This window comes from Rhodamnia argentea, chromosome 11 (assembly GCF_020921035.1).
Source record: "Rhodamnia argentea isolate NSW1041297 chromosome 11, ASM2092103v1, whole genome shotgun sequence".
Lineage (NCBI taxonomy): Eukaryota > Viridiplantae > Streptophyta > Magnoliopsida > Myrtales > Myrtaceae > Rhodamnia > Rhodamnia argentea.
In genome coordinates this window covers 1,590,324-1,601,026 of record NC_063160.1, presented here as the reverse complement: position 1 = coordinate 1,601,026, position 10,703 = coordinate 1,590,324, and the positions used below count along the sequence as shown (strand labels likewise).

Below are 10,703 nucleotides of genomic sequence, written 5' to 3'. Positions count from 1 at the left end.
GCCCCGTAACCGAATGGGGTTAGGGAAAGCGAACCACCTCTCGTTGACCGAAGACCGGAAATCGGTAGTGGGGGTTGCGTACGTTAGAGAGAGGAAAAAAGGGAAACCCAATCATAAATTTGGGCAAAAAGAAAAGATGACAAAAAAATAAAATAAAAAAAAAAAAAGAGTGTTTGTACTTTGCATTGTATTCTTTTATTTTTAAATACCCAATTTTATCAAGAGCCCGTTTATTTATATTTAACACACAAACAAAAAAATAATAATTAATTTTCAGTCATAATTCAGAATATTGTCTCTACCCAATGTATTTATACTCGACACATAAGTAGGACACAATAATTTATTTTTCCATCGTAATTTAGAACACTACTTAAACTTCAAAAGTTTATACAGAATTTACTAAATTCACGTGACAATTTTTCGATATTGTGCATACTTAAGAAGTTTCGATCCAAAAAAGAACGGTCAAAGTGCACAAGCTAAAGATTTAGAATAAGTAAAGAATACAGCAATTAAAGCCAATCCAATCAGGTCTTAACTTTGACCCAAAAAGGAAAAAAATCAGATCTTAGCACTTACTAATAACCTTACCGGTAGATTAATCGAACGTGGACTCCGTCGAAATTTCTAACTATGCTTGTCGGCTATTAAGTAATAGCGAAGTATCGCTTGATCGTGCATAACTGCGAATATATCCTTTTCTAGATGTCTTTGAGGCGCAGCCCGGATTTTCTCTGGCTCGACTACTATTGCATTCCATGGAATCAATATTTTGAAAATCGAATTACTCTCAATAATTATTAAATAATCACAAAATTTTATTTGTGATAAATTTTTTATAAAATTCCAAAAATCTATAGTTTCCTAAAAGGAGGATGACGTCACCAAATGCTTTGACTCTCTCTCTCTCTCTCTCTTTCTCTGTCTTCTTTAAACCCACCCACGCTCTTTCGCTTCACGATCTCCATCTCCCATCACATTCCATTCCTTCTCCGCTTTCCCTTTCCCTGCGAAAAAAGCTTCCTTCCTTCGCCTCCTCGGTCGGAGAAGATGGTGCGGGCGCGACACCGGGACGACCTCTTCATCACCGTCCCCAGCTTCTTCCGGTGCCCCATCTCCCTCGACGTCATGACGTCGCCGGTCAGCCTCTGCACCGGCGTCACCTACGACCGCGCCAGCATCCAGCGCTGGCTCGATGGCGGCAACAACACCTGCCCCGCCACCATGCAGGTCCTCCACTCCCGGGACTTCGTCCCCAACCTCACCCTCCAGCGCCTCATCCGGATCTGGTCCGACTCCGCCCGCCCCGCCGACCAGCCGCCGCCCCCGCCTCCGGACTCGCCTCCCTCCCGCGACCGCGCCCTCGCGGCGGCCAGGAGCGTCGCGGCGGGAGGCGCCGGCGAATGCGCGGACGCGCTGCCGAGGATCCTGTGGTTCGCGAGCGAGTCGGAGGAGAACCGCGGTTTCCTCGCGAGGATCGAGGGTTTCCCGAGCGCGCTGCTGAGGTTGCTCGACTTCGACGGCGACGAATCGGAGAGGAGAGTGAGGTCTCTCGAGCTTGTGGTTAGGGTTTTGGGAATGGTGTCGAGCAAGCTCGAAGACCGCGAGAGCTTCGCGAGCGCGGTCGCCAAGAGCGATCGCCGCTGCTTGGATTCCATTCTCATGGTGATCGAACGGGGCAAATCGGAGTCCAAGGTTGCGGCGGTCAGAATCCTCGAATCGGCCGCCATAGACGCCGAGAAGAAGCTCGCGATGGCGGAGTGCGAGCAACTCCTCCTCCGACTGCTGAACCTGGTCGCTCCGGAGACCGATCTCGGCCTGCTCGAAGCGAGCCTCTCGTGCCTCATCCAAATATCGGTCTCGAAGCGCGCGAAGACCAGGCTGGTGGCGCTCCGAACGATCGGGCGGCTCGCGCGGCTGCTCTCCGCGCCGAGCTTGACAGTCCCGGTGACGGAGAAGGCGCTGAAGCTGCTCGAGGTGGCGTCCTCCGTGAAGGAAGGGCGGGCGGCGCTGTGCAGCGACGCGGCGTGCCTGGAGTCGGTGCTGCAGAAGGTGTTCAAGGTGTCGGGGCCGGCGACGGAGCACGCGGTGGCGACGCTGTGGAGCGTGTGCTGCCTGTTCGGGGACCAGAGGGCGCGGGAGGTGGTGGCGGAGTGCAACGGGGTGGCGAAGATGCTGCTGCTGATGCAGAGCAATTCCCCGGCTCCGGTGAGGCAGATGGCGGGCGATCTGCTCAGGACCTGTAAGGTGAGCTCCAGGCGTCCATGCTTGTCTAGCTACGATACCAAGACGACCCACATCATGCCCTTCTGATCTTGGCTTAACCGAAATCGACCATGGAGACCAGGCACGAACGAACAGAGTGATCGACAGGGAGGGAGATTTGACTGTGTAATGCGTGTAAAAAATCAAAAGGAGAAATTTTTGGTAGTGAATACAAGAGGCGAAACATTCATTTGATTCTGTCCATGGATTGGGGCTTAAAGAAAAAGGTAAGAAGACAGCTTTTCGTCCAAATCGCTGCTGGCCATGGCTGTACGATCACAGTCAAAGGTGGGGCAGCAGCAACAGCAGCTGATGCAGGATACACAGTTTTGAGGATGTCCTTTCCTTGTCTCTCTCTCTCTCTTTCTCTCTGTTTCGCTCTGTCTCGCTCTGTTTCGCTTCGATCAAAATTGGAGCGATCGTAAAGGCTCGAGTTTTCACAGGAATTATTCACGACAAGATCGTTTCCCAATTTCGTACTTTTGCCTTCAACCCAGTGACAAATTCAGGACCTTACATTCGGATGAACAGGGCAACCTGTGACCGTTCTCGAATTTGGGAAATGGGTCTTCGAGATTTTCATCGAACGGATTGGATGTTCGGCAAGTGGTCTGAGATCCATCATCGTTTGGAACGGATTCATGGGTATCAATCAAATCTTGAAGGACAGTCTCGCTCTAGGATTTTTAGGACTTGACACACATCCTGCTGCCCACACACGAAGTGCTAGGATTAGTCAATAGATTTGCGCGACGAAATGCCAAATAAATTCCGACCCAAAGAAATGCCAAATAATTGTACTTTATGATTGGCACTTTTTTGGGAATTTTTCGTTTTACTATATGCTTCAATCTTGAAGAAATACTTAATCTCGACGCTTAAATTTCAACCCCCCTTAGTCACAGCATCAAGAAGATAGAGATTTCTTCGTGCGAGAATGGAAAGTTAGAGTTTACACATAATGCAATATGAAATAGAGCGAAATTGGGGTTTGTCGCCATTGCCCCCCTCTCTCTCTCCACTCGCTCGGTAAGCCCTTTCAAGCGATTGTTCACTAGAAATTTTTATAGAAAACTAACAAATGCTAGGTTTTTCCCCTTTTTTAAATAATTAATCTTATTTTGTGGTATTAATTCAGTAATCGATTGTGCTTAAAGGAGCTAATAAGCCACATCGACTCCCACATCATTTCCTCTATACGTTTTGAAAAATTCGATCTTTTTGTCGGTATCATCCAAAAAAGAATTATTTGGGCTGAAAATTTCAGGTAATCGTATTATACAGACAGAGACAAAACAAAAACAAAAAAAAAAATGAAAAAGGGTCGCCGGAATTCAGCAGGAATTAGGGTTGCTTTGCTGACTGCGATGCAGCTTTCCCTGTCACTAAGATGGTTTGTTTAATTATTGGAAGGAAATGGAAACTGGAAAGGGGACCGAATCACAGTCCGACAAGTCACAAGAAAAAAAATGGAAATCTTAGAATACGATGTCTTTGAAGAAAGCAATTGAAAAAGATGGGTTTGACCGCTCCAACATCGGCCGTGGTGATGCGTATTTATAAACAAATATAACATGGGGGGTAAAAGGACACTAATCTTGGCGAAATCAAACATGCTCCATTGCACAACCTGTGATCCGCACGTATCTAGGGCCCATCTCGACGTGAGTGAGTGAGTGGGTGGCATGCAAAAACCAAGTTGATATGACATTTTAATCACTTTTAGAGGCCGACGGATTAGCGAATCCGGTTAATTACGGACCCTGTTGATTCGAACCACGTCTTCTCGAACAGTAGCCCTGTTTAAGTTTGGAATTTGGGTCTCAAATCATCTCAAACCTTCGATTTTTCTTTTATTTTATGTCTATTTTACCCTATGTCGATGAACCGTATATTTAGAATTGAAATTTTGACGGAAACAACTATAGAGATCGATGGAGTGGAGATCCACATACATATTTCATAGAAGGACAATGAGTAAATAACATTGACAATATTCACAACTATTCCCTAAATTGAATTACCTGCACTAGTAGTTAGTCAGTGGATTTATCATTATTTGTTAGCTTTAGGGGCCTAAAGCATGTGCTTTGGGAAGATTTGAGTTGGACCACTTGAACCAGAAGTTAAAGTTGCATATTTATTAGCAATAAATCAAGTGCATATATATAGTTTTTTTTTATATTTAAAAAATGCCTTTATATAGTTTTTTTTTCCCCTTTCTTGAAATGGGTATGAGCTTCCTTTAAATTTGCAAGGGACAAGGCATTGGTTGGTTGCAACTTGCAATGCCAATAGTGGCTTTTTCACTCTTTCTATGATGAATAATAGCAAATATACTAAAATCGATCTACGACTTTGATGATATTAAGTGATGAGACACGTTCGCGATTGATATCCAAGTGTCTTGCCTCGATAAAGCCCCGATGAAAAGGAATGGCCTAATCCCTTAATACCCTTCAACTTTAGGTGCAATCTCAATTCTACCTCAAATATATATATTTTTTATTTCGAAAAAAGTTCCAACTTTTAATATAATCCCAAATCTGCCAGCGAGTCTAAAATTGCCACTAACTTCTTAAAAATTATCAACATTAGGGTCGATCAGAGATGCATCTTCATCAACACCCGCATCTTCGTATGGAACAACAGCAACCTCCCGATGTTGATAAACTCAAAAAAAAAACTTGTGCCGATTTTTAAGTACGTGGGCAGATTTGGGACTAAAGTGAAGTTGACGATTTCCTTAGACAAAAAGTAATAGTTTAAGGTAGAATTGGGGTTAGATCTAAAGTTGGGATTTGTTTAGATCTAACATTCTTTGAAGTTTGACCGACCCTCTCCGCATAAGTTGGATCTAGGGAACAAATTGACCCCGTCATTTGAATTTTGTGAAGAAAGAGGAGGATGCTTGTGACATAGAGTTTAGCTAGCATTGGAGTCTTCAATGGAGGCACAAGCATCATCCACTTCGTTTGGTGGTCAAATGTGGTCCCAAAACACCTTCTAGTCGTCCATACCGCATCCTTTGTGAAAATTGCGTTTAAAGTTCCACATTCCTGCATAAACTACCATTGACTAAAAGATTTTTCTTTCAATTTGTGGCAGTAATCCTAAGTCACTTTACAGGCCACTTCTACAAGTTATCGAAAATCCGATCTTCGGAGACCTGGTGCCGATGAATCATAAAAGAACGTATCTCCGTCGTTCATTGAAAACCTTCATAAGTGTTTGAGGTGCAACATCTCTTGTGTAAGAGGGACAGCAAAATGTACTAAGATGCGACGTTTTCAGGTCAGGGGATTAGTCCCTCGGGGGACCGTAAAAATCCCATTATTCTCATTTGTTCTTTGTTCTTTCCATGAACAAAACTTTGTTGTTTCACAGCCTATAAGCTTACTGAAATGCGATTCTTAAAAGGAAGTTTGATCGCGCCTCCCAAAAAGGGTTTAGGATTTGATTGCATCAATCGAAAAATTTAAAATCAATTGCATTCTACAGTTAAAACAGATAGTTAATTATTTTGTCGTCTATGAGTTTTTTCTTGAACAATTTAGCGGATGTGCATGTGATGAATCTTTTTTTTTCTTGAACATAATAGGCTCTCGTGTAGGATGTACGCGTGCAATTATTTAAGGTAATTGAAAAAAAAGTAGAGACCAAAGAGGATCGAAGAAACCCAACCGAAAGCAATCGAAGTTGGTGGCCTTGGGCGACCGGAGCAGCCTCGGCGAGGGTCGCGCGACCTTGGTCCATGGCCGCTATCTGGGGCGATGCTGGTCAAAGTTGAGATCATTGCCGATGATGTGCAATGTTAGTCTAATTTGACCAATAAAGTGAGGGTAATGGTAAAGTTGAAATTTAGATAATTTAGTAAGAAAAAAGTTAGAAGATTTTTTTTTCTCATTAAAGCATCATTCTATAAATGTTGAATGCCAATGCTAAGGGGGTGGGTGGGTCGGAATAGACTCATTTAACTGTTTGTGATCATTTATTGCAATAGAAATTAAGTGACATACCCCACTAGACCATACCCAATTTATACTCGGCCCGACCCGATCCATATTTCTAAAACGTTTTCATATTTAATTCAATCTAGTAAAACTTGTAGCCAAATTCAGGTGAGAGTACTAAGTGAGTGAGCGTGAGGTCGAGTGAAGGCGAGAGAGAACGAAGAGAGAACCACACACATGGATTGGATCTAAGTAAGCTGTAAACTCATTTTGGACTTATTTAATACTCATACTATGCCTAAACTCAATTATTGTATATTTATTGAATATAACTAGCCCATGTAACAATTTGACCTATCACATATGGGTGAGTTTATTATCTATTTTGACAGATTTATGTGGCACTTGCATCCAACTAAGTGATTTGCAAATTAACTTTGATTGAAAGGCTTTTTGGGAACGCTATATTAAACACCTCAATTTTATCCCAAAAGCCTTTAGAGCCTCAACGTCTTATCGCAATTGGGAACGCAGGCATTTGCCGATGGGCAAAAACCCAAAGGAGGATGAAATTTGGGAAGACAAACCCTAATTTTAATTGCTAAATCAACCTATTATGTATAGGCACGTCTAGAGTTCAAATTTCCAAATGGAATGTCAAACTTCCAAATTCTCTTACATCACAAGAGCACGAGACCGAATAAAGGAGAGGCCTCCAACGTAGGGGTGGGCGCAATCTAGAGAAACCATGTCTTTTCAATCTTTTAAACTAGTAGAATCATTTCTTTAGCTCAAAAAAATTACATATTGGCATTGCGGTCGTGCCATATTATTCCCTCGGATAAGGAAAATTCATGTCCAAATTTTTTATGTTTCGATACAACTATCTAATTAAACTTTTTGCTGGCTTTATGGAATTATTGCGTCATCGTTATTGAAGTGGATGGGGCCGGACGAATTTCATCGAATGACTGGCTGTCCAATCGGTCGAAGATAAAACGCATAATTGCCCACCATTAAACCCCACCAAAAAAAAAAAAGAAAATGAAAACAGAAATATATTCTTTCTCTTTGGTTGCTTTCAGCTTGGTGACGTCATCCAAACTATGAATAGTCGTAATATAAGTACTGCGTAATTTGGGGTCGTAATCTCAAGTACTGCGTAATTTGGGGTCGTAATCTCACAGATTATGATTTGATTGTGGAGCGTCGCTCTGTGCTCACGTCACAGATCGTGGGAATATATGTCTCGTGTTGGCTCCTTATGAAACATGAACGTTGGTTACGTTGCTTTCACCGTGAGCTCGACACTACACCGGCGAAAATACCCATCGCTCTAGAATACAATAGTGGGCAAGAATCCAAGGAACGCTTATGCTACGTGGCCTGCGATTAGGGTTTGCGCCGGCGCATTTCGGTGACCACACGATTATGTTTCTTATCGAGATGTGTCGGAGTCGTCGGGAATAGAACAGTGAGCAAGAATCTAGTGAAAGTTTATTCTACTGGGTCGGCGATTAGGGTTTGCACCGGCGTGTGCCACCGATTGCATGATGATGCTTCTTATCGAGGTGTGCCGGAGTCGTCAGGTGAAGATGGGAATAGAATAGTGGGCAAGAATCTAGGGAAAGATTATCTTGCTAGGCCAATGGTTAGGGTTTGCGTCGGCACGTGCCAATCATCGCATGATTATGCTTCTTATCGAGGTGATTAGAGTCGTCGGATGAAGCCGGGTTAAATTGTCGTATAGGTACTGAGAAATTGCGATGTAGTTGCTTCTCGATGTTCATGTAAAATGGTTGTGTCCATCCATAGGACATGCCCTTCCTTCCGTGAGCATATTAGTTCTCTTGACGTGGGCAAGAATCTAGGAAAAGTGGTCATGTTGAACCCATGATTATCTCTCATATTAGCATTGTGAAAGATGGTTACTACTCTATATCTAGGCGCACGACGATGGGGAAGAGAATGTCGCGCCCGATCTCACTTTCGACCGGTGCTTAGAACATCGGACTAGATCGACTAGAAATGCCATTTCATTTCTACAAAAAAAAAAAAAAAACCCACATCCAAATTCCGTAGCCTTCGCCCGATATCCCGAATTTTCGCTCCGCATCTCTTGCAAGGTTTAATCTCGATACTTGTTATATGTTATATGTTTATACCCTTCCTTGTATGTATATTTATATTGGCATTGTACCCAATGAAAAATTATCCATTCCATTATCTAGTTACGGTATCAAAGCCGGTGTTGTCCGCGAATGTGCGTCTACCTCCATTAGTCAAATTTTATGTGCCGCTCACAATCTGGCTTGAACTTGAGATGTGGTGTTGAAGTTGTTCTCCCACATCGCTTGACCACGGGTCCTATATGGTCTTTATATTCACATAGTCTATCTCCACCTATCGGTATGAACTTTTAGGTTGGACTTTCTAATACTGATATTTGTTCGTATCCGATCCTCTTCAGCTAAGTACTAAAATGTCCTGGACGGTAACGCATGCCATCGATAATACAATACCATAGATCGTTAGGATTGTTAGGCCTCTATGGTAACCTTGTGCTGTAGTGTCTAGTCCACATCTGGCATTTCCATGATAATCATAGGGATTTGCAATTTATTTCATCTTGGCTCTTCTCAATTGGGCCGTGCTTGTGTTTTGGATAAATTATGTCGGGTCTGTTCAAAAGTGAATTGGGTCTAGGCCCGCTCTAGAATTCAAGTGGCTGGCCCAATGAATTGTTCCAATTTCACCACGATTGGCTTGTAAGCGCGCACAGATTGGACCACAGGACCAAGATGTATAGCCTTCCTAGTCAATTTGTTCCATACAAACTTGGTCCGATGCACTTTAAAAGTCTGCCCCTTTTCTTTCTTAACATTCCAAATGCCCCACAGGAGCAAAGGGGAAGAGTCGGGCTTGGATCCACTACCCGAATTACCTACACACCCGCCCGCCCGCTTTTACCCTTTCAACTCCGTGTCGGATTGACTTTTACCTTTTGCTTTAAGTTTGATCTAATTGTCAACTTGCCGCATTGATTTACACATAATTTTTTCGTTTCATTTGAACGATATTTGAAATTGCGACGCGAAAATGAGAAGACACCTCCCTAACTCTTTTTGTTCGACGACCACTCTACAATGAAGTCTACAAGATCGAGTGCCTCATTACATGGACATGAACATGAACACTTAGCCTCCGTTTAATTCGCGAAAAGGAAAAAATGCTAAAAGAACAAGGAAAACCGAAGCGGTGTCATATTTTATTGAAAATAATTATTTATACTACTTTGAAATAAGTCAATGAAAACTGTTTGTATTATCGACTATTACTTATGCCCAATCATTTCTTGTGGACGAGAGACCATTTTACACTCATTCACGATGTAAGTCCTATAAGTAATCACTTTCATTCCTTTTTTTTTTTCGTGAAATAAACGTGGCCTTACATTCTGACGCGTAATTTGAATACAACCCTCTTCTTTTTGTAGCCAAGTTTGTTCGATCCTTGCCGAGATTGCACGAAATTTGTGCACTTTTCTAGTCAACCACCACTAGGGCAATCAATAGGCTGCTTATAAGGTACATTGTTACATGATGATTTTGTTATTGGGGCCAACACTATCCTGTGCCAATCATTGAATTGGTGAAATATGAACCAACATGCGCCACGCCCACTTCTTCAAATATTTCCCAATTTTTTCAGAAAGAAAGAAGAAATGGTTGGTATTTGAGATAGCATTGTATCTTTCAATGGCGACATCTGCAGTCGACATGTCCACATCCCACTATTTTCCCCCCCAATTCAACGAACGACTTTCTTCTCGTTTTTCCTCATGATCCCCGATGAAGATTATTCGAGCATCCTATGAGCACCATGAGCTTCGCTTTCCATTCCATTATTTTTGGGGGGGGTCAATTTCCATTTTTCATTTACTTTCATATAATTTAAAAGCAACTAAAAAGCATATGCAAAATTAGGGAAGCGTATAGAAAAAAAAAATCCTAAACATATTACATTTGATACCAATTCAGTCGTAAACCTTTTAATTAGATCAATTTTAGTCCTAAACTTTTTCACATTGGTACCAATTCAGTCCATTCGGGTAATTTAAATAGAAAATCGCCGATATGGACGTCGACAATCGGACGTGATATTGCTGGCATTAATGGGATCATTTTTTTCGTGGCGAGGGTTTGCCCGGCGGCGCCTAGGCCAACTCTTTCCTATGGCGGCGAGGGTGACCCTCGCTCGAGCAAGGCCAACCCTTAGTGGTCATGGCCCTGCACAGGCCATGGAAGAGAAAGAAAGGAAAAAATAAATAAATAAAAATCAAAATAATAAGAAGATATTATTAAGAATTGTCCATATCAGCACTAGCCATGTCACATACGAATGTCGGGGTTAAAGTCGGGAATTTCCTGCCGCGATTGGTCGGATGAAACCGAATTAAAACCAATGTGAAAAGGTTTAAGA

The 10,703-nt window shown here is 42.6% G+C and overlaps 1 protein-coding gene across 1 annotated transcript; it reads left to right on the top strand.

Annotated features, from left to right (window-relative positions):
• The first annotated feature begins 956 nt into the window (after positions 1–956).
• Positions 957–2,488, top strand: LOC115750463 (U-box domain-containing protein 27-like). Its single transcript, XM_030687840.2, has one exon. The coding sequence runs from the start codon at positions 1,054–1,056 to the stop codon at positions 2,314–2,316; it is 1,263 nt and encodes a 420-aa protein (XP_030543700.2). The 5' UTR covers positions 957–1,053; the 3' UTR covers positions 2,317–2,488.
• The last annotated feature ends 8,215 nt before the right edge of the window (positions 2,489–10,703 follow it).